This window comes from Diabrotica virgifera, chromosome 6, assembly GCF_917563875.1.
Source record: "Diabrotica virgifera virgifera chromosome 6, PGI_DIABVI_V3a".
Classification (NCBI taxonomy): domain Eukaryota; kingdom Metazoa; phylum Arthropoda; class Insecta; order Coleoptera; family Chrysomelidae; genus Diabrotica; species Diabrotica virgifera.
In genome coordinates this window covers 214,818,773-214,844,080 of record NC_065448.1, presented here as the reverse complement: position 1 = coordinate 214,844,080, position 25,308 = coordinate 214,818,773, and the positions used below count along the sequence as shown (strand labels likewise).

The 25,308-nt window shown below is 33.3% G+C and overlaps 1 protein-coding gene across 2 annotated transcripts; it reads right to left on the bottom strand.

Moving 5' to 3' along the window:
• Window positions 1-565: 565 nt before the first annotated feature.
• Window positions 566-23,982, bottom strand: LOC126887208 (ATP synthase subunit gamma, mitochondrial). Of its 2 annotated transcripts, none has more exons than XM_050654606.1 (4): window positions 23,673-23,982; window positions 23,172-23,486; window positions 5,224-5,543; window positions 566-1,592 (listed from the first exon to the last, which is right to left on the bottom strand). In XM_050654606.1, exons 2-4 carry the CDS (start codon window positions 23,476-23,478, stop codon window positions 1,329-1,331), a joined length of 891 nt encoding a protein of 296 aa, XP_050510563.1. In that variant the 5' UTR covers window positions 23,479-23,486; window positions 23,673-23,982; the 3' UTR covers window positions 566-1,328. The 2 variants fall into 2 exon arrangements, with proteins under 2 accessions (XP_050510563.1, XP_050510564.1); XM_050654607.1 differs by having other exon boundaries at window positions 23,572-23,725.
• Window positions 23,983-25,308: the final 1,326 nt, after the last annotated feature.

The following is a 25,308-nucleotide window of genomic DNA, read 5'->3' as shown; positions in this document are numbered from 1 at the left end:
ATTCTCGAATAAAGCTAGAGCATATTAAAAAAATCACTAAAATCTTATAACAGGTTTAGGAAATACAAGACATCAAAAATGTCCCATTTTTAAGGTGGTGCGTTAATTTTTATGCTTAGTGTATATTAGTGTTTTTAGTAAATATATTTATTTTAATTTTTGTGTCTTTCCTCGGGAATAAGATAGTATAGTAAGTATATTTAAAGTATTGTTATACTTCACTTGGTCTGTTTGTCAGTATGTCTGAGATATCTTGTAGTCCGTCTAAACAAAGGGAGTATATCTCAGTGGTAGAGCGTTCAACTGGAGATCGAGAGGTCCCCGGTTCGAATCCGTGTTTTTTTTCTATTTTTTTTTTCTCTATAAACAACGTTGTCAATGTTTATATTATTATATAGAGAATTGAATAACCTTTCAGATGAGCTAGCAGACAACCCCTGTTCTTATTCTCATTAAAAATCATCGATTACGTTATCACGACCAGATGGATGACATCACTAATATAATATAGTGTGTCGCATTTAAGATAAGTCCATAAAAATAAGGATAATACAAAAAAAAACAATTTTTAGTATATATACAATTATAAATTTTATTTCCACCATTTCTTCACATCAACTCAATGCCACAGCGAATATGAAAGTAAAAATTTTTCAATTGAGAATTTGGGCTTACTTTCTTTTTACGTTCATCTTCACTGCACCATCCAGAGCAGTATTTAAAACAAAACATTAAGCCTACACCTAAAATCTAACTTCTTGTAACTTAAATTTTTAACCCTACAGCGTTTCTCAATTATTTTTAAGACAAAAATTGCGAAAAGAGTTACTGAAATGATTCTAATGAAACTATATTGTTACCTTCAAATTTTCTAGATAATAACTTGCATTCACCTAGGAATTATTATTTAATATAAATATCTAAAAATACCGAATTTCCACCATTACTTTTCAACAGTTATTACAGCATAATGTTACGACAAAAATTGTTTCGAGAGAATTTGGGCTTAATTCCAATTTCTTATCTTATACCTGGCTGCAAAATTATGTCGGCGCCATTTTAGAATTTAGAAAAAATTAATTAGTTTCAAAAACAGGCTTCTGTTCAATTAGGCAGTATTTTCTTTAATAGTTTAACAACTTACAGTAACAGCCTGTATTACTCGTTTGTCATCCATGTTTGGCTAACCCATTAAAAAAAGTAAAAGCAACTAGAGCATTTCTGATCTCCCTCATGATCTTGTTTTAATTTACTCTCCAACCCATTAAAATTTAAAGATAAATATATAGATATCACCAGTTCCATTAATAACCCTTCCAGATTTAATTTTAAAGAGCAGAAGCCCCGGAAATAATTTCGATAAGTTCTCTGGTAATGACAGCCTGTCTGGTACGATTGAATGTCAATGTCAGCTTGTCAATCATCTCTCCGGCGTTCTTGCTGGCATTGTCCATGGCAGTCATACGGGATGATTGTTCGCTGCAAGCACCTTCTTTCATGGAATAGAACAGAAGAGACGCTAAGGAGAATTCAAGGTAGCTCTGGACTACTTCATCATCTAACGAATCATAGACTGATAATTTTGGCGCGGCCTGTAACAAAAGGTTTATGTTTAATATTAATAATATAGGAATAACAATGTTTGTTTATGTTTTGGTATGTGATGTTTTGGTATTATGCTCACATTAATATTCTGTATTATCAGTTATTTGTATGAATTACATTAAAATTAAACTCCCGGTAATAATTGTCATATAAATCATGTTGGTAATACAGCAAAGCAAAAAAATCAATGTCGATCATGCATATATTTATATACATTGAACAGAAATAAAAAAATTACTCAGAACCGTTTAAAGTCGATTAAGAACTTTGACAAGGATGCTACGTAACACCAACCTTATTTAAATTTTATACAGTAACCACCATGCTACTAGAGACAAGGGTACATTGAGCTAATACAGTCCTGGACTGTTTGCACTGTTTTCTTTTACGCCGAGAAGTAAACAGATTGATCCTACATAGAATATGTCCCTTGAGGTAAAAGAAGAAGTATTAAGTTGCAGAATATTTGAGATGTCATGGAATGACCCAGAAATGTCAATGTGACGTCTAGAATGTCAGAAAATTATAATGAACATAGAGAGTTGACAGTTTATACAATGGTTGTACAGTGGAACCTCGATTATCCGTCTCTCCATTAACTGTCACCTCTGTTAACCGTCAAGGTCCGTACATCATGAATTATTCATTTTGTTAGCATTGAGTTTTGAGCATTGCGATGAGCCAAACGAAATTCGTTGAAATGTACAGTGATGCTACCATCACATTTGTACAAACAAAGATTTGCGTAAAGATGCCAGAGAAGCTGCACCGCACATGCAACAATTCATTGAGTGGAATTCTCGACAAGAAGAAGACTATAAAGTAGATTGTAAGATCTTAGGCGATTTAAGAAATTCTTCGTTGCAAAATTTGAATTAACAGTAAAACAAACAAGATTTCAGAATATTCTAAACCAAATTAATTGGATTGGACGAACACAGGTCCCTCTTATATTATTAAACAAAACATACAAATAAAATTTGAGAGTTGTACTATGAATTTTTTTAACGTTCTGTTAACCGTCTTTTCGATTTTCCGTCATACCCTTGGTCCGGTGCCCTGACGGATAATCGAGGTTCCACTGTATTTGAACTTTAAAGTTGTCATTGTGTTAAAGTTATAAAGTATTGTAATATTGTTGATGTTTAAATAAAGTTATTTTTTATACAACCGTGTTAAAAATGCAATTTTTAGCACTCCATGGGAGCGTTAAAAATGCTACTTTAAGGCACTAAGTAGTGCTTTAAAATTTTTAAGGCACTGCAGCTAAAAGTGAATTGTCAAATTGTGAAACGTCAAAATATGTATATTTAGTTTATTAATAGTACAACTTGCGCAATTTGAAAAAGGTGGTTTAAAAGGTTTTTTAAAATTTAATTTAAACTGTATTTTTAACACGTTTGTAGAAAAAACAAGTTTATGTAACGGTATAATATTTTCGCTAAGAATTTTTAGACATTCCCCTCGAGTGTAGACAACCAGTTCTACCTTTTACGGGTCATAGGCTTCATGGTTTCAGCAATTAACAAAAATATTATATTTTATAAATTTATAATGTTTGTAGAAAAAATATTGTATGATATACGTGTTAAAAGTACATTTTTAAGGCACTCATGTGAATTGCAGAATTCGTTTCGCTCATTCTGCAAACTTTCACATGCGTGCCTTAAAATTGTACTTTTAACGCTTATATCATAAATAACTATTAAAGCAGAGTTCTTGGTATCACTCGGAAGTTAAAAAAAAAAACGAAATTATTTGTAACAAAAGGGTGAAAATCAACATATTTATTATTGTTTAACAAAAAATAAGCATAAAAACAAATATATTTCGACATTACCCCGAGAAACGTCTAAAGAAAATCTATGCAAAATTTCAGATGAATGGGTTGAGTAGTTTGTGAATTACAATGTCCACCGCATTTGAAAAAGCAGTTTTGAAAAAAACGCGTTTAAAGTTTTGACAACTTAGTCTTTGTTTTCTTTTTTTGTCTGTCAAATCGTAAAGTGATGCAACCGGAATATGTTTTTGAATCGCAGAGTAATCTACAAAAGAGAAGGGGAACAGTTGTTAAACGTTAATCACTACGCTCAAGCGTGCTGGCGCGAAATCGCGGCAAAGCGAGTCGAAGGTAGGGATATTCAACTGGTACAGTATTTCTCATGATCATCTTTCAGTGCGTCACAATTTTTCGATTTCTTTCTAACGCATTAAATTGTATGTGACAGAAAAAAGGCACGTCGGTGATTACATTTCGTCGGTGACATTTTTATAACATTTCTTCTAGATATTCTAGTTGTCGATAGATGGCGCCATATTAAAAAAATAATTTTTTTTAAATTAGATAATAATATTACAAATATAATCTGTATAATTTATAAGACTATACAAATCAAAGAAAATACCATTTTATAAATGCAAGAAACACATTTGATTTGTTTTTATTCCAAATTGAAAAAAAAATGTGACAACTGTCAGATTTAACTAAAATGTCATGTTAGAATAAATGTCATAAATGTGTATTATCACGGACTTACCCTTTTTCCTATCATTTGTGACGCACTGAAAAATGATCATGAAAAGGACAATAATTTGACTCCGATCAGTCTAAAATTTTCAGAGAGTGAGAGTATTCTTGAAGTTATGCACTTTCATTTAAAATAATAAGAAAAATTGAAAATTTCGAACCATAGCCCCTCTTAAAATGGGAGGAGTAAACTAAAAGGACAGATTCACACCCAATAATGTTACTAGAAAAATCACCATATTCATCTTCTTTTTTGATTGATCATGTCGGCTTTCAAACGGTATCAAAAATAGGCATAGCCTTGATGATAGCCAAACTTCGGAACGAGGACGGCACCTGAAGAAGAAGAGTCGGCTTTCAACGGTAGTCCATAAATATTATATTATACTATAGTTTATTTTTTAACCAGGAGGAGTAAACTAAAAAGACAGATTCACATCCACGAAAGTCACTAGAATAATAACCAAATACATCTTCTTTTTTGGTTGATCTAGTCGACCCTCAACGGTAATCCATAAATATTATATTAAATTAATACGTCGCTAAAAAGTTCCAAAAACAACTGCTTTTTATATAAAAGCAGACTAACAATCTAAAAATTGAAGGAATAACACAAAAAACGCAAACATCGCCGATATAACTTAATTAACCTATGAAATGTCACTAATGTCAAAATTTGATAAATGTCATTAGTGTCAAAATTTTAAAGCAGTGGAGTAAACTTGCCTGCGGTTGGACCAATTACAAACAAGCAATACAGCGCGGTAAATTTGAATCACTCCTCTTGGTAAAAAAACAAACAATAATACGTCAAGAAAGAGTTCTAAAAACAAAACCGTTTTTTATATAAATGCAGACTAAAAATCTAAAAATTAAAGGAATACGCAGAAACCACAAAATAATCTCTGATATAACTTAATTACCTTATGTATTTTAAATGTCAATAGAATAGTGTCTTTAATGGAGTAAACTGGGTTGGACCAATTACAAACAAGCATTAGGCGTGGTAAATTTGAATTACGCCTCCTAGTTTAAAAACGAGGTGTACCTATAGAATGAAAATAATGCTTTGTATATTATTTTAAACTTACCGTAACAGCAGCCAAGCTAAACATAGGCAATGTCTGTGTGTTGTAAGATACAACAGATTTAAATTTGTTATACACAATTTCTCCTGTGCTGAACTTGTAATCAGACTTCAAAACAGCATCAGCCAATTTAGAAGCATCAATGAAAGTGGGGGGCAAACGTCCAACTTCATTACAGGCGAGCATAATGTTTTTTCCATAGATACGTTGCAAGATTGAACGAGATTTATCTCCGACACAAACCACTTTAATGTTTTGATCATCTTTGCCCAATTCTGTACGAATGTAACGAGAGACACTGGTGTGAACAGCACCACATAGACCTGGAAGGAAAAAAATATATGATATATTAAGAACATTATGACAAAAAAGCATTTTTATTAATTATGATTAGTCAATGGCATGAAGGACTTGTGTGCAAATTGTAATACCAATTACCAGTAAAAAGAATTTTTGATTAGCATTTTTGAAAATAATTTCTTTGGATTTAAATAATATCAGAAGGTATCAAAATAACTTTCCTAAATCTGTTGGCCAGTTTAAGTGATTTTTTTACTATGTTGTATACTGATTCTGTAACAATACCGCTGTAATAATATTGTTGCTAACCAGGTAAATTTTCATTGTATACCGGGTGTACGAATCAAACTGTGTTTTTTCTCAAAGTTCTCATTACCCTGTGGAATATTCTAGCATTTATAAAATACTGAAATTAAAAACCATAGCCTTGGGTTTTCTTAATATTCTGTTTTTTGATTCATTCGCTTATGTTGGATAATAAAAAAATTAGGTAGGGGAGAGTTGGATAAAACGGGATACCTAGCCCAGAGACCCAACTAGTGGTGCTATCAATCAGACAACGACGGAAACTTGTTATCAGTCGTCATTTTAACATTCTCAGTTCGTTTTACCTCGATGCCACTATTTGATGAAAAGTTGTTGTGTTTATAATTGTTCTACTCTATTTTTTTGATACTTTGTACTTTTAAGTGCGTTGTTTTCTATATTAAACTGTCTACATATATAAAAATATAATTCCACTGACTATTACATTTAATTAAGCAGTCATTAACGAATACTCTCGTGTGTAGTCTACCTAATTTTACTTTCACATTTAGGCAGCAGCCATTTTTGTTTTGAAAAGTGTCTGAGTTGGACAAAACGGGGCACTTATAAGTTGGATAAAAAGGGATACAGTTTCTTATGTCCCGTTTTATCTACCTATTTATTTGTTGGCCTATTAATTTTTTAAATAGAGATATGAAGCGTTTTCTCATACCGCAGAGAAGTACAGCATATTTTTATGTGACTTTTGTTCTGATATACGTACCTAGTCCTAAATAAAAGGTCTTATTTCCCATTTTGCCATAAAACATAAAAAATGACCATTTTTAAGTTTCTTACTACTGAAGATATTATTTTTTCAAGAGTAAATTTTACTATACAGTTTAATGTCTACTTAATTTAGACATAAATTAAGTTTTAGATAATTTTATACAAAAAATTAAATATTATAAACCTATCCCGTTTTATCCAACCGTGTAGGACTTTAATAAATATTTTTTTTTACTATTTTCCAGTTATTAAAAGTAGCTAAAGGTAAGTGTTTTGTGTTCTGCAATAAATGTTATACCTATTAAAAATAATATTATGATAATGTCTTTAGCATATTTTCCGTAGTAAAAGTAAACAAGAATGGTATCCCGTTTTGTCCAACTCTCCCCTACTTTAACAACTAGACATATGTTCTTCATCAATAGAGGGCGTTTCTAAATAAGTGCGACAAACTGGTTTTATTAGAGAACAATACACATATGATGATATACTATCAATACTAAATATCTCACCACTACATCATAGAAGGTGTCAAGCGGATTTATGTTTCCTTTTTAAGATTATAAATGGATATGTTCAAGATCCAGAGTTACTAAGTTTAATAAGTTTTAATGTTAATACTAGAAGAATTCGTAACACTGAGATTTTCAACATTCCATTCCACACTACAAATTATGGTCAAAATGAACCCATTACAAGAATTTTACGAACTGCCAATGAGCACAGCAATAGTTTAGAGTTATTTGGAATATCTATAGCAACATTTAAGAAATCAGTTGAGAGATTTTGAGCATTAAATAACTTAATAATAACTTAAGCTACTACTTTTATTGAATTTTGTTTAATTTTAATTTTGGTTTGTTTTTTTTAACGCAACCTATTGAACCTATGCTTTGTAAAGGTTGACGTATTTTTGTAAAAATGGTGTATCCGTAAAATAAATAAATAAATAAAAACTTTAAGGGGTAATTCTGCATGAAAAAATAATGACAGTTTGCTTTATAGACATATGTCCGCAAATGCATCGTTTCCGAGATAGGGGGCATTGAAATTTTTCTTACAAACTGACGATTTTGAAAATAAAAAAGAAATCAAAAAATAAATCTGAAAATAAAAAAATTAAAAATCACGTTTTTCTGTGTTTAACTCGCTACCAACTCCTGTTAATATTTTTTTCTGAAATTTTTATAGCGTATATTTTTTTCACTGTTCTGAAGACTATGAGACCTGTTGCAAGCCTTCAATTACATTCTAGTAAAAGTTATGGATTTTGGTGCACATTTATGAATTGCAAGGTTAAATCGAAAAAGTTGAGTGACAAAATTTGAAATTTACCTTTTTTGTTACGTTTCTGTTAAAATATGGAGTACAAAGAAGTTTTCTGGAAAGTTTTATAACAAAATGTTTTACAGCGTGTAAGTTTTAATACTGTTGTTATAGTGCATTTTGTGAAGGTAAAAATAAACCATTTTTTTATTTAAGACACTTTAGAAGTCCAAAAATAATAATTTTTTTCAAGAATTTTTTCTCAGGAACTTTATTAAAAATGAACATAAAACTTTTTACATATTAATATCTAACTCTTAGAAAGTACAAAAAATATACCTTTTTTCATGTATGCACGTACACTGATATTGTAGAGGGCTCAAAAGTTGAGGCCTCGAAAAATGATGGCAGACAGTTAATCTCAGGATTGGGATATCTGAAATAAAAAAATCCTACTGCATTTGAAAAAGGAAGGTTTCTTACATGACAATTTACCACAATTTGACCAAAAAATAAAAAATATTTTTTAGCCATGAAAAACTGAAGAAAAATGGGCGATTTTTCACAAAAAAAAAGAATGTGTACTTTGTACGCACGTAAGAAGTTATACTTCTATTATATGATTATATGATTATAAACGAAATTAATATACTTTTTATTTATATTTTATTTAAATATTAAATTAATTTATTATTTTTATTTATTTAGCTAATGCCTCGACAACTAATGGCCATTGGCATGGTAGGTACGGTAATTTTGAACAGTTATGTACCTAGTGTCATGTGTAGTGTGTGTGTTGAGTAAGTGTCTTGTTACTTTGCAAAGCCGACGTCATTGTCTTTGCAAAGAGACGCTAATTGTATCCGAACATCTGCGGTCCCTCCGGTGAGTACCGATCCCACAAGGACAGAAACTATATTCATTTATTAATTTATAATAAATGAAAAATTTCTGACCCTGGTGAGATTCGAACCCACAACCTTTCGGATTTTTTCGATCCAAAGGCAGGCGTTCTTACCACTGAGCCACGGAGGGGGTTAAATTAATTTATACTTACTACTTCTCAAACATTTTTATTAAAACAGTGCCAAAAATTAAAATAATAAAAAAATAAAACAAACACAAACACATTAAAAATGCCACAAATGATTTCTGAACATTAATTGTCGGAAAATTTTTTAACTAAATACGTATTTTCTGAAAATAAAATTATATAATAAATATACTTACAATCATAAAATGTATAAAAAAAAATAAAAAAATAAAAGTTTCTATTGGGATTCGAACCAACTTACCACGCGGCTGGTATTTGCGTTGTATTGGGATTCACTCGCATTAAAACTTCGCCACAGAGACAGCTTGTCATTATGTGCGAAGATCGTCTAACTAAACAGATTAACATTTTGACATTTTTAACTTATGTAAATCAAATTATTTTGATTTTGAATTGAAATGATTTAGAATTGAAAAAATACAACAAAACATAGAGTAAGAAAACAATATATTAGGTGAATATTGATAAAAATTTTGATGGTAATCAAATTATGTAAATAAAAGTATTACATACATGTATTTTGGTAGGTTCAAGGTAGGTATCGGAGCCCGTATAACGACTAATAAATTTCGCAATCACTTGCGTCGTGCAAAGTGGCTATGTTCAAATATCATAACAAAATTTGATCAACTATTTATAAAACACTTACCAGTGAAAGATTCTTTAGCTTTGAATAAGCGAGATCTGCGGCACTCATACTAGACACAGTTTGATGAGCTTTCACATTGGCATGCAACAATCATCTCTTCTATGTAAATAAGTCCAAAAATATAATATGAAAACTATTTAAAGAGGCAGTATAACCATTAACTAACTTTTTGTTTGTTGTTTCTCTTCCTACAAATTTTAAAACGCAACAAGCATACATTATAACCAAACCACAGTCCCACAGCTGCCATATTGGATAATTTTTGTCATGTCATTTGAACATCCAATCAGAACAAAGTTATAATGCGCATGCGCCCGGTCGCTAGGTTTTCCCATATAAAATTTCACCGTCATTACGCCCGTAAAGAAGTATAACTTCAAAAATTTCAAATTTCTGTAAAATCTTTTTTTTGTGGAATTTTTCACTAACGGTGGTAAATTGTCAGGCAAGAAACCTTCCTTTTTCAAATGCCGTACGATTTTTTTGTTTCAGAGATCCTAATCCTGAGATTAACTGTCCGCCATCAAAACTACTTTTTTTGAGGGCTCGACTTTGGCGCCCTCTACAATATTAGTATAAGTGCATAAATGAAAAAATATATATTTTTGTATTCTCTAAGAGTTAGATATTAACATGTAAAAAGTTTTATGTCCATTTTTAATAAATGTTCTGAGAAAAAGAATCTTAAAAAAATGCTTATTTTTGGTCTTCTAAAGTGTACTAGTACCTTAATGTTTATTAGGCAATCTGTTATAACATATAACAATAGGCACATTTTATCTGTGAAATAATGACATGAAGAGATTGTGACCAGCGCCACACATCTCTCTAAACGATTACTAATAAACTATTACCTCCAATTTCGGTAAACCTCCATCGATTTTCATGAAAATTGGTTGGTGGTTAGAGGATACCACATTAAACGAAAGTGACATGGTGCCAACTTACAATTTTACCTTAGGGGTGGATGCTACCCCTTCTTGGGGCGAAAATTATTTTATTAAAAATAACTCCATAAATCGATAGAGATACAAATCCTAAGCAAAAATTTGTTATATCAAAGATAAAAAAGATTTGTTATATCAAGGTATTAAAATAAATCAACACCTTTTCAGTTATTACTAATATAAATATTTTAATTTTTTTGCGAAAACAATCCATGTTTTACAGCAGTTTCTGATAAGTAACTCAAAAACTATAAGTTTTTACAAAAAAGTTATTACTACCAAAATTGAAGCCAATATCAAATAAATTCCTTACCAGAAAGAACTTTTAGTATTACCCGAAAATGAATTATAGTTGAATGGGTCCGCCGAATAACGTTGTAAGAGCCCCATTTTTCGTTTTTGAGAAGTTGAGGAAAAATTTTTAAAATTGTGATAATGGAGAGTTTATGCATTTTAAGGATGAGGTAATGCAGTTTGGAATTTGTATTTACAAATTTTATTAGTAACTCTTAAAATTTGCCATTGTTATAATTTTAAAACTTCTTTTTTCTTAAAGCGATGTGGCCCTCACAACGTTATTCAGCAGACCCATTTAGTTAATCGAATGTATATTTTTTTGTCGCATACTGAAATCTAAAAATTTAAGCTTAATTAACAGGAAAACAATATATACTCATTGTAGTGAGTTAAACGCAGAAAAAAGTGATTTAAGGCCGGCCATTGGTAATGTTACAAGTATAGGCGATCCCATCACCTTTATAAAGTACACCACTCATAATCTAGAGCATATATGTATACCGAAAAATGCTTACCCTACTAACAATATATCTCGCTAATTACAGCCATATTTTTGCTACCCTACCTGTTGTGTATTGTTTATAAAAAAATGTGAAAGTTTTGCTTTTTTCTCAATAAATATAAGAGCGTTTATATCTAAATTACTCAAGTATTTAAATGAATTTCATGATAAAAGTCCGTTTAGCACTAGCCTATATGTAACGGAAGGATGTAACGTTAAAAAAATGTGAATTAATAAAGTACTTTTTGCGTGGTGTACTTTTAAAATAAATTTCTGGAATTAATAGAAATTGGCATGTGAAACGTAAATCTTGTACATATAATACACAAAAAGTATAGGAATCTGTAAGAATCTAAGCTCTGTTAATGTAGCAATTATGTATAAGATGGCGCTACGAAAAACATAAATAAACATCAAAAATTCAGGAGCGTAATGGCCCGTTTGAAACTTTCCTTAGGAAATTTCGGTACTTGACAAATATGAGTTTATTAGGGGTCCGGACAAATAATCCCCGGACAAATAATCCCGGACAAAAAATCCCCACAAATTATCCCCGGACAAAAATCCAAAGACAAAAATTCCCCACAAATAATCCTCACAAATAATCTCCACAAATAATCAGACAGATAATCCCCACAATTTTTTTTTGACAAAATATCCCCGCAAAAAATCCCCAAGAAATATTTTTGCCGAATAAAGTTGTCAAATGAATGCTTATAATCCAAGGATGGTACTAAAGATGAGAAATTTAGACTGTCTGTCCGTCGGTACGTCCGACCGCGCATATAACTACTCCGTCATTATGCCAGGTAGAATGACACATGAGGGGTCGAATGAACGGTTATAATCCAACAATGGTACTACAGATGAGCAATTTGGTCCGTCGGTCTGCTTGACCACGAATATAACTCCTCCATCACTGTACCAGGTAGAATGACAAATGAGGTGTCGAATGAAAGCTTATAATCCAAGGATGGTACTAAAGATGAGAAATTAGACCAAGGCTGTCTGTCCATCGGTCCGTCCGACCGCGAATGTAACTACTCCGTCATTATGCCAGGTAGATTGACAAATGGGGTGTCGAATGAACGGTTATATTCCAACGATGGTACTAAAGATGAGCAATTTGGTCCGTCGGTCTGCCTGGCCGCGAATATAAGTCTTCCGTCACTGTACCAGGTAGAATGACAAATAAGGTGTCGAATGAAAGCTTATAACCAAGGATGGTACTAAGGTTGAGAAATTTGACCAAGGCTGTCTGTCCATCGGTCCGTCCGACCGCGAATGTAACTACTCCGTCAATATGCCAGGTAGATTGACAAATGGGGTGTCGAATGAACGGTTATAACCCAACGATGGTACTAAAGATGAGCAATTTGGTCCGTCTGTCTGCTTGACCGCGAATATAACTCCCCCGTCACTGTACCAGGTAGAATGACAAATGAGGTGTCGAATGAAAGCTTATAATTCAAAGATGGTACTAAAGATGAGAAATTAGACCAAGGCTGTCTGTCCATCGGTCCGTCCGACCGCGAATGTAACTACTCCGTCATTATGCCAGGTAGATTGACAAAAGGGATGTCGAATGAACGGTTATATTCCAACGAATTTGGTCCGTCTGTCTGCCTGACCGCAAATATAACTCCTCCGTCACTGTACCAGGTAGAATGACCAATAAGGTGTCCAGTGAAACCTTATAACCAAGGATGGTACTAAAGATGAGAAATTTGACCAAGGCTGTCTGTTCATCTGTACGTCCGACCGCGAATGTAACGACTCCGTCATTATGCCAGGATTAGTGACAAATGGGGTGTCGAATTAACGATTATAATTCAACAATGGTACTAAAGATGAGCAATTTGGTCCGTCGGTCTGCTTGACCGCGGATATAACTCCCCCGTCACTGTACCAGGTAGAATGACAAATGAGGTGTCGAATGAAAGCTTATAATCCAAGGATGGTACTAAAGATGAGAAATTAGACGAAGGCTGTCTGTCCATCGGTCCGTCCGACCGCGAATGTAACTACTCCGTCAATATGCCAGGTAGAATGACTAATGACGTGTCGAATGAATGGTTATAATCCAACGATGGTACTAAAGATAAGAAATTTGATCCGTCGGTGTGCCTGACCGCGAATATAACTCCTCCGTCACTGTACCAGGTAGAATGACAAATGAGGTGTCAAATGAAAGCTTATAATCCAAGGATGGTACTAAAGATGGGAAATTAGACCAAGGCTGTCTGTCCATCGGTCCGTCCGACCGCGAATGTAACTACTCCGTCATTATGCCAGGCAGAATGACAGATGAGGTGACGAGTGTACAGTGAACGGTTATAATCCAACCATGGTACTCAAGATTCACGCACGAATTTCGTTTCCGAAAGTTGCACTTTCACGCACGACTTGCGGGAAAGTCAAATACCTTGTAATATTGCATTATAATATATTATAATACATGCAATAAACTAATATTGAAAGTTTGTTTTTGACAACCTTGTCAAATAATTGATTTGTGTATTTTCACTTCTAAATAAAAATTGATATAACTCTATTTTTTTGTGGCTTTTTCCAAACGTACGGCCCTAGAATAAATATTATTCCTAACTCGTGCGGAAAGTGTGTTCCTCGCACTCGAATGCCTGCCCGAACTCCGCTATCGCGTCGTTCGGGTAAACGACAGTCTCGTGCGTGAAATTATCACTTTCCGCACTAGTTAGGAAAATAACTATTTAATGATGTCGATATTTTCCAAGTTATGGGGGGAAATAGTGACAGTTAGAGGTTAGAGTTAGAGCATAACTATTGAATTGTCTCGTTAATTATGAGTTTTACGACAAAAATGTAGGTACCTATAATACAAAAATAGAACTTAGTAGATAGAATTAACTTTTACATAATTTTGAATTTTGATCTCTTTCATTTTTTTTACGAATATTTAAAATTGTTTCAAATATGATTTCCTACAATTATTTCTTTTTGACAATTTTTTTCGTGCGGTTGATATTTTCCGAGTTAGCGGGAATATATTAAAAAGGGGTGGGGGAGCATAATTATTGAATTGAATCTTGTTTCCGAGCTGCCCCAAATTTTATAATTCTAACCTTTAGGGGAGGTCAATAGTGGTGTAAATTTAAAATTGCGACTGAATTCCGCTGAAGGGTTAGCCGTCATATTGATTTTAAAGGAGAACCGTTGATGCTAAATACCTCCACCATTTTCAACTTTTTTGCTCTACTGCTCATTATTTATAATAGTTCCCAGGTAGCAAGACTGTTTAACGCGCTCTATCTGAATCTGCGTTCCATTAGTGTGCAGATGGGTTATAGGTATAGATAGGGCTATTATAGCAATCGCCATTAAACCGGTTTTTGGTACGAAAATAGTGATTAGCAATTAAATTTAAGCATGAATTGTAATTTCGATTACCAAATATCGAATTCCAATTGTGAGTTCTTTCAAAAATCGTGCATGCAGCACTCTGCTTTGAATAACCCTGTTCAAAACATCCTATTTGTGGTGATAATTGCTTGTCCTGAAAACGATAATCTTGATTGTAATACAAAAAAACCTATTCATTTTTGTAATTTCAAAAGTATTTGCTCATCATCATCATCAATGGCGTTATAACTCTTCGAGACTCTGCCACATTTTTTATTATTTAAAATCAATACAGCTGCCCACGATGTGATATTTGATACCGTTCACGTTATCAACACCAGTAATAAAAATTTAATGTGTTTCTCGGTCGATGATCGAAATGCCACATCAGCGACTTGTTAATTATTGTGTTTTGACTGGAATAAGAATGTGAATTTTAACCGAATTTTTAACGTGCTAACAAATTGCACATACAATTTTTTTTTGTTTATGCGTATTTTTTATTATAATAAATATGTTGATTTTCACCCATTCGTGAGCAAAAATTTGGTTGTTTTGACTTCTGAGTAATACCAAAAAGTCAAAAATCGTTATAACTGAAAAAACTCGACAGAGTTATGCTCGATAAACTCATAATACTCATAAAGCTAATAAAATATTTTTGATCTTTTCGTTTCACATGATTCACTGAGCGTTGGCTTATTTTTTAATATTTTTCCTTATTTTTTTTTAATTCATTGAATTATAGCGTTGATTGAGATATTAGAGGCCGTCCAATATATCAATCAACGATTATAGTGAATATGCTTATTTAATTTAAAAATAAAATAATTCTATCCTCTTCTTCTTGCTGTGCCTGTCCGTGACGAATGTTGGCGATCACCATGGCATGGCAATCTTTATTTTATCTGCAGCAATGCAGGAAAGCTTCACATATGCTGAGTTGAACCAGGTTCTGAGGTTCTTTAACCAGGATGTTCTTCTTCTTCCTGGACCTCGCTTTCCAAATATTTTTCCTTGCAGAATGGCTTGTAGGAGGGCATATCTGGATTAATTTCGCATAATGTGTCCAAAGTATTCCAACTTTTGAGATTTGATGGTGGTTAATACTTCTCGGTTTTTCCCCATTCTTCTGTAAGGACCTCCTCATTTGTGACCCGATCAGTCCATGGGATTTTAAGAATTCTATTATAAGTTCAAAAAAAATTCAAAAAAATATGCTTGAAATATTTATTTCAAACTCTAAGCTCACCCCACCTTAAGGATAGCTATGACACGAATTTGATAGGCAAGCCATGCAAGTCGTTTTTGTCTATGTATGAAATTTAATAAAAAAATGTCTCATCCGGAAAGCAGATGGGTGCAGGTCGACCTATATTCGGATCTTAGACTATAACGTATATATATGATATTTGAGTGATATAATTTCGTAGAGTTTTGCTATCAGCCGTTGATGATTTGCTGATGAACGCTACTCGTGTTATTTCTTTCCGTTCATGTTCACAAGAGCATGTGTTAACAAGTAATTGGACTTCGTAAGTCCTAGGTTTTCATCCAAAGTAATCGAAAGTAGAACTGGAAGTCGATATTTTAACTCTTCGTGTAACTTTGCGTCGATTCATATACGATTTTACTAATTTTGGATCATATTCATTTACATTAATATCATACTTTGAGTCACTTTAAAACAGATACTTGCGGTTGCAACTCTAAAACTGAAGTCCGATGTTAAATTACTCATCTTGTGTTAAATTACATACCATCCTTGTGTTATAATCTTTTATTCGAAACCTCATTATTTGTCATTATATCTGTATTAATACGGAGGAGTTGTATGTAGGAGGACAGACGGAAAGACACTCATGAAACCGGAAGTATATATATATGTTCTCGCCTTGCGAAGGCTCGTCGAATAATATATCACTTTTACTATTCCGGTGACTTTAAAACAGTATTTCCGGTCCCATTTGTAAAACCGGAAGTCCTTTATCAAATTTCTCACCTTTAGTACCATCCTTGGATTATAAGCTTTCATTCGACACCTCATTTGTCATTCAACCTGGTATAGTGACGGAAGAGTTATATTCGCGGTCGGACGGACCGACGGACAGACAGCCTTGGTCAAATTGCTCATCTTTAGTACCATCCTTGGATTATAAGCTTTCATTCGACACCTCATTTGTCATTCTACCTGGTACAGTAACGGAGGAGTTATATTCGCGATCAGGCAGACCGACGGACCAAATTGCTCATCTTTAGTACCATCGTTAGATTATAATCGTTCATTCGAAACCTCATTTGTCATTTTCCCTGGCATAATGACGGAGAGAAGTTACATTTGCGGTCGGACGGACAGATGGACAGACAGCCTTGGTCAAATTTCTCATCTTTAGTACCATCCTTGGTTATAAGCTTTCATTCATTATTCAAGATGGCGCCGAACGATGCGCACGTGAAATTACTCCTCTCTGTAAATGATGAGAATTTTAAGGAAAAAGCATTCAAATGTTGCCAGAAAACTACTAACGTTATAGTGTGCATAAAATGTGGAAGTATTTTTCATTTATCTTGTTCATCAAGAAAAAAGCAGAAATGTATAAAGTTATGTGATACTAGAATTGTATGTGAGACATGTGAACAATCTGAAAATCCCAAAGGAAACTCAGTAAGTCATACTCAAGAGGTAAATGCACATATCCTACAGTTGGAAATTGATTTTCTAAAAACAATTTTAAGTGAAAAAGAGGAAAAATATAAAATTTTATTTGATAATAATCAATTGTTAAAAAGAACTAACGAGCTCCTTGAAGAAAAAGTAAAACAAAAAACTAAAGAACCTGAATTCAAGGTAATTAACGTTGACAAAAGAAAAAACTGGACTTCCCCTGGTAAAGATGATAAACAACTACAAAATGTTAATGACCTTACTAATAGTAAACAAACTGAATTAGTAGTGACTAAAATTCCTGCAGACGGAACGCTAGCGCGATCCTCAACATCGACAAACTTTGGAAATGAAGTGCCAAATGAAAAAAAATACATTACATCAAGACAAATGAGTGCCGCAATGCAAGAAGCCAAAACTCAAACTGTTTTACATAATCTGTTGAACACTGAAAATAATGCTCCGGTTCTTTCAGAGTCTTCAAGCAACGGTGCGTGGACACAGGTAGCTCATAGAAAAAAGAGGAAGTTCTTAGTTGGAAGTACCGAGTCACCTTGCAACATTGAGGCTGTTCCACAAATGATCAACCTACATGTGACTCGCCTAAAGCCTGACACAAAACCGGAGCAATTAGAAAAGTTCCTGGAAAATCATTTAGATGGCGTAAAATGCGAAATCCATCAGTCCAAAAAACCTGACATATATGCATCCATGAAAGTGACCATTAGACGAGACTTAATTAAGAATGCATGGAAGCGAGAAATCTGGCCCAGCGGAGCATTAGTCTCGTTTTTCAAGATGAGGAGGACGCTGTCGCATTAGGTGGGTCCTCAAGCAATACAACTATTTCACGTATAGTAAATGACTTTAAATTGAAGTTAATCTCGGTTAATGTACAATGTTTAACAAACAAACTTTTAAATCTTGAGCTTTTTTCTAATGCTGAAAAACCTGACATTCTATGTATTCAGGAGCACTGGTGTAATGAGGATAATATTAATCTTATTTATATCCCAGGGTACACTTTAGTAACCCATTTTACTAGAAAAAATAAAATACATGGTGGAACTCTTATTTTATCTAAATCTGGGACAGACAAGTATGCAGTCTCAGTCGTTGATTGCCGTAAATTCTCTGAGGAAGAAAGCTTTGAATGTTGTGCTGTGACTATTTTAATCAGTAACTGTAAATTTCTAGTCATTAATGTGTACAGAACGCCTAACAGCAATCTAGATTCTTTTATAAATAATTGTTTTAATATTTTAGGTCATTTTCACAACCGTGTTGATAAAATTTATCTCTGTGGAGACTTTAATATCAACTACTTAATTCAGAGCAATGAAAAACTTCGATTAGATGATCTTTTTCAATCGTTTGGTTTGTCTCTTAATATCCCAAATATACCAACACGTATTTTCATGAATAACAATAAAGTAACAAAAACAAAAATTGACTACATTGCTACTAATAATATCACTATGAATCATACTTGTCAAGTCAATCAACCCAATATGGGTGACCATCTTGCCATTATTTTTGACATTGTTGTAGGTCGTAATCAGGATAGGATGGAATCTAATATAAAACAGCAGTGTTTTAGGTGTTTAAATGATAATAATTTAGACATCCTAAAACAAGACTTAATGAGGATTGGTTTTTGCGAGGTATACAATGAAAGTAATATTAATAACGCTTTTATCGAATTTATGGATACTTTAAACTTTGCTATTACTTCAAACTGTCCCCTTAAAAGTAAAATAGGTAAGGACGTGCATAAAAGTAAAGGTTGTGTTGATCATGACATATATGCTAGGAGTAAACAATTAAAAAACCTATTTAATGAAGCTAAAAACTCTAATAATAGTAACATCTGGAATGAGTATAAAGCTAGCAAGAAGGAATACAATAATCTTATTGCTGAAAAGAAAAGGGAATTCAATTATCTTCAAATTATAAGTAGTAATAATAAACAAAAAACTATGTGGAGTATAGTAAATAAAACTATAGGGAGAAAGCAAAGTACTAATAAAATTAAACTCAAAATTGAAGACAAACTAATATCAGATGATAAAAATTTAGCTCAATATTTTGCATGCCATTTCAATGACAGAAATAATGCACTAAAAAATAGGCTTGACAATAACCCTCAAAACTGTACTTTATCACATAGGTGGACTATAGACAGTTTTGTTTATTTTCCAGTAACATCTGATGAAGTTCTTGATATTATTTGTGGTCTTAAAAATAAACATTCTTTTGGAAATGATGAATTAAACACAAGAATGATCAAACACATCAAGGATGTTATATCAGAACCGCTGGCATATTTAATTAACCTAGTATACAACACAGGTGAATTTCCTGAAAACCTAAAATTAAGTAAAATTGTTCCAGTATATAAAAAATCCGATCACACTTGTATTGATAATTATAGACCTATTTCTTTGTTAAATGTAATTTCAAAAATTTTTGAACGAGCTTACTACACTAGGATCATACAGTTTTTGGACAAAAATAATGCACTGTGTTCAGAACAGCATGGCTTTCGATCCGGAAGATCAACAGAGGGGGCTACTGAAGTATTTATGGAATCTGTCTATAGGCATCTTGATGATGGTCTTCTTGTAGTGGGTATCTTCTTTGATCTTTCCAGAGCATTCGACAGTCTTAAATTTGAATTTGTCCTTAACAAATTGTATGTCCACGGAATAAGAGGTAACATGTTAAATTTATTGAACTCATATCTTCTGGAGAGGAAATTCTATGTTGAATTAAACAAGGAAAGGTCAGACATCTTCAGTGTAGATGTAGGAGTGCCGCAGGGATCTGTGTTGGGACCACTGCTATTTCTTATTTTTGTCAATGACCTACCCGATCATATTACTCATGACCACATTGTAATGTACGCAGATGACTCATCTGTGATTGTATCAGCACATACATACGTAGAGCTTCAAAATAGAGTGTCAAGGGTTATCAGATTATTCCAAACATGGTGTACACAAAACTTGCTACAACTGAATATTGATAAAACATCGTATATACATTTTAGATGCAAACGAAATATGCCAGTTGTGTCTATTCCTGAAATTGTAAATATTCCAAACATAAAATTTTTAGGTGTATTCTTGGACCAGTTTATGAGTTGGGATGTTCACGTTGAATATGTTAATAAGAAACTAAATTGTTCATTCTATGCTTTAGTACAGTTGAAGAGAACACTCAGTATTAAAACTCTCATTAATGTATATTATTCTTTGGTTTATTGTCACCTTACTTATAATGTTACGTTATGGGGTAATTCCACAAAATCAGACACAGTGTTTATTAAACAGAAGAGAATTATTAGACTTATCTTCAATATTCCTTTTGGGCATACTTGTAAGCAAGTTTTCATTCATAACAATATCTTACCGTTGCCTTCCATATATATCTTGAAATCCATATTGTATATTAAGCATAATTTACATTCATTCAAGAGAAATTCTGATTTACATGCATACTCAACTAGGAATGCCAATCAGTTTGTTACTGTTGGTCACAAACTATCCAAATTTGAGAAGTCCACAGATTATGTGGGGGTCAGGCTATATAATCATCTTCCAAATGAAGTTAGATCTTTGCATCCGGTGAAATTCAAAAGAGTTGTGAAAAGTATACTATGTAAACATGCATTCTACAGTGTAGAAGAATACTTAGCAACTAGATTGCTGTTATGAGTTCTGTCTAATATTAATAATTTTCATATTTATCAATGTACATTATGTTAAATCTAAAATTTAAGTGTATGTATAGGTATTTGATTATGTGTCTGTGACTATATTGTGTTGTATATCTGACGTGTATATCCATCTTTATGATGGCAGCTGTAAAGCTATACCAATAAAGTATTCTATTCTATTCTATTCTATTCGACACCTTATTGGTCATTCTACCTGGTACAGTGACGGAGGAGTTATCTTCGCGGTCAGGCAGACCGACGGACCAAATTGCTTAACTTTAGTACCATCGTTGGATTATAATCGTTCATTTAAAACCTCATTTGTCATTTTCCCTGGCATAATGACGGAGAAGTTACATTCGCGGTCGGACGGACAAATGGACCGACAGCCTTGGTCAAATTTTTCATCTTTAGTACCATCCTCGGTTATAAGCTTTCATTCGAAACCTTATTCGTCATTCTACCTGGTACAGTGACGGAGGAGTTATATTCGCGGTCAGGCAGACCGACGGACCAAATTGCTTATCTTTAGTACCATCGTTGGATTATAACCATTCATTCGACACCTCATTTGTCATTCTACCTGGCATAATGACGGAGTAGTTACATTCGCGGTCGGACGGACAGATGGACAGACAGCCTTGGTCAAATTTATCAGCTTTAGTACCATCCTTGGATTATAGGCTTTCATTCGACACCTCATTCGCTATTCTACCTGGTACAGTGACGGAGGAGTTATATTCGCGGTCAGGCAGACCGACGGACCAAATTGCTCATCTTTAGTACCATCCTTGGTTATAAGCTTTCATTAAATGTTCTAAACATTAATTACATTTTCATTCTAAATTAGACAATTAGACAAATTTGAGTGATATAATTGTTCTTCCCTGGTATAATTTTATAACATTGGGACATGAGAAGTAGGTAACAAACTATGATGAACCAATATGCGAAATAGATTTTTTCAATACTTTTGGTTTAGATTTTACCACGAGATACGAGCACAGTATTTATCCGAGTAAAATTTTCAGCGAGACCTCGTCCTTAAACCTCCTAGAAAATGAAAAGTTCGCACCTCATATATAAAACGATTTCGAGTCATCTTAGCGAGACCGCACCTGCATACCTCTCTGTACTAAAACTAAACTATCAGCTGACTATAAAGTCTGGAGTCCGCGGCTTCGCTTAGATATCTATTGCGTTATTTCTCCGATAGAGGCAGCATCTCTCGGGAAAGAATCTTTTCTCTCTGTTGCACTGCGACTTGGGGACCTCTCTTTCATACAACGGCCGGCCTTAATTTTTGTTTTATTTTTAAGGTAAAATTACGTTTTTGACAATGTTCCCCCACTTAAAATTTAAAATAAACTTTATTTTTTGTTTTCAGCATCATCAAAAACATAAAGTAAGACCAAAATTAGCTATTCACCACATGTGGTCAGTATCTCGAGAAATAAGAGTTATTTTGAGGGTGTGTTGCTTGCCTATAAGGATGGGCTATTAGAAGCTAAACATTAACGCCATACATATATTTATAATTAAAAGTACAATGACACACTGACAATATTGGTATGGTAAGATAGGTACAGTAGAACCTCGAAAAGTCAGATTAATCAGGACCACAGCCGATGTTAGCCAGAGAATATGGCAAAAATTAATAGAATGCAATACACTAACAGATAAACGTCATTATAATTGCACATAAAACAAGAAATACATTATGCATAGTACATCTAAATTACATACAGTTGCAGGGCTGGTGAGAACGGGAGATCCACTACAGGCGAGCAACCCTGTTTGGTGGGCGCCAAAATGAAATATACAGTATTGTTCATTTCTTGGTAAAAACCTGTCAGCCACATACACATTACCACTCAAATATATTACATTTTTATTGTTGAAATGTTTGTCTGATGAAAAGAAATCCAGGTTAGACGGAGTTCCGGGTTATCGGAGGCCAACTTATCGGGGTTCCACTGTACCTACTGTTTTGTTCATCATTCTTCATAGTGAATGTTTTAACTTTAGACATTGTTGTCTACAATATACATTACTACAATTACTCGTATTTAAAGTATTTAAATGAATTAGTTTTTAATGATTACAACTAAATATTACACAATTTGTCACTAACCTCTGTCTGAAGTTATAGCAATTACTAACTTCTGAGGCACATCAGCTAAGGGTTGAATTTCAGCTTTCTCATAAAACTGGCTAGCTCCATCACCGATGGGGCGCACAGCTTTCAGTTCCCTTTCAGCCCTGGCGTATTTGGCTGCTGACACCATCTTCATGGATTGTGTTATTTTCTGGATGTTCTTGACCGATTTCAAACGGATGGAAATTGCCTTCAGGGTGGCCATACCCCTTTGCTGTTGTTGCTGTCCATTCTGGACCAGCAAAGGGACCACATTACCAAAATTACCGAATCTTACCAACATCTCTTAGCCTAAAAAATCACCTTTAGATCAACTATTATGTAAGATATAGAGAATGATTATAGATTGCACTAACTTTAGAATTCGTTAACTTACTGTATTCTAGAGCCACTAAATTCAAGCGGAAATAGTATAAGCAGTTAATTCTGTCTAAATATCTTGAGAAAATGAAAAATTAAATTAAAAAAATTACTAACCTTGCCACCTTGCAGGCCGACCCCAGAAAATCGAGTGACTTCGTGATTTGATAAAGAATGCGCTTGCGTTAGGATCAACTGGACTTTCAAAGGAAAATAGACCGTAAATATATCTTACATAAATTAATTTTTAGAAAGCAATATTGACTTTACAAGCAGCACCATCAAATTTTACATAAAAAAATATATTTAACCAATTTTTCAAATGAAAAACGAGACTATAGTTTTACATTAGCAATAAATTGTAAACTGAAGAATCTAATGCCAATTTGACAATTTGTGGAATAGATTAACCCGACAACATTCAAATTCAGAGTCTGTGAAGATCATAGAGTTATATATTAGCATAGAGAGAGTATCATTCAGAGCGAAGTGACGACACCATCTTTTTTATTTGGATTAATGCTGTTTCGCTCTTACGCATAGTAAAGCTGCTACAGTTGTCCTCCTCTTCCGTGCCTATATTCGCACTGTATGTCATCATAGATTTTCGATACAATGTGTTAGAAAGAGATGCAGCAAACCAGTCCATGAGATCTTGTCGTCAGGAAGCGCGGAAGGTATGCTCCCTCTATGTTAATATATACCTCTATGGTGAAGATAGCTACAAATATAATGAAATATTTGTGTTTAGCAGTGTTGCCATGTTCTTAGAATAAATCCGGAAAAAGCATGTGGGGAAAACGTAAACTAGGAAAAATAACGAGAACATTTTTTAATGTTCTTTATTTATGTTGAAAGATTTCAGTGTCAATAATAAAGTTAAAAAGTGCAATGTAAGTAAAATTCTCCTGTTTTAAGGTTTTACTAAATATATATATTTTTAGTTTGCTATTTATTATCTATATAGGTATAAAATAAGAGTTAAATAAAATAATACAGTTAAAAAGTGCAAAATAAGTTAAATTCTACTATTTTAAGATTTCTATATACCTATTTTTCTACAAACTTTATAAATATTATTTATAAACAATATATTCAGAGCGTAGGCGCAAATATTTTTATTTATTATATTTATCTCTAGTATCCCTACTTTTTCTTTTTTTACACGGAAAATTACGTGTATGGTATGTTAAACAGTAAATGGTTAAGTTCAATTAGTTACCACTATAAACAGCCCGGATTAACCGATAATAGTATAAAAGGCCCGGTTTCAGGTAAAATTTATTTTAGGCTTTATTATGGGAGTACCGTCTAGTCAGTGTTAATTGCAAAAGACCAACTCTGTCTACCTCGGTGGCTTATCGCTCCGGGTGGGTCTTAACAATGGGCCAGGTCAGATAAATTTAATAATATTTACGACCGCACTAATTGAATTCAAACCATTTACTGTTGAACAAATCATACCTAGTAACATTCTCACTGGTATGGACATTTAGGGCCGGTACTTTCTGTCCCGATTAAACCCCGGTTAGAGGAATTTTATCAGGCAATTTTGTCAGGCAAAATTCCTCTAACCGGGATTTAATCGGAACAGAAAGTACCGGCTCGTAAGTAAACATATAGATGACAATGACATTGTCTAGAGATGGCTTTTGATTGTTCTTGGATAACCGACCGTTACTTGTATATTCGCTTAAATTAATAATTCAGTTAAATAATATATGATTATTTTTTCAATAACGATGTATTCACT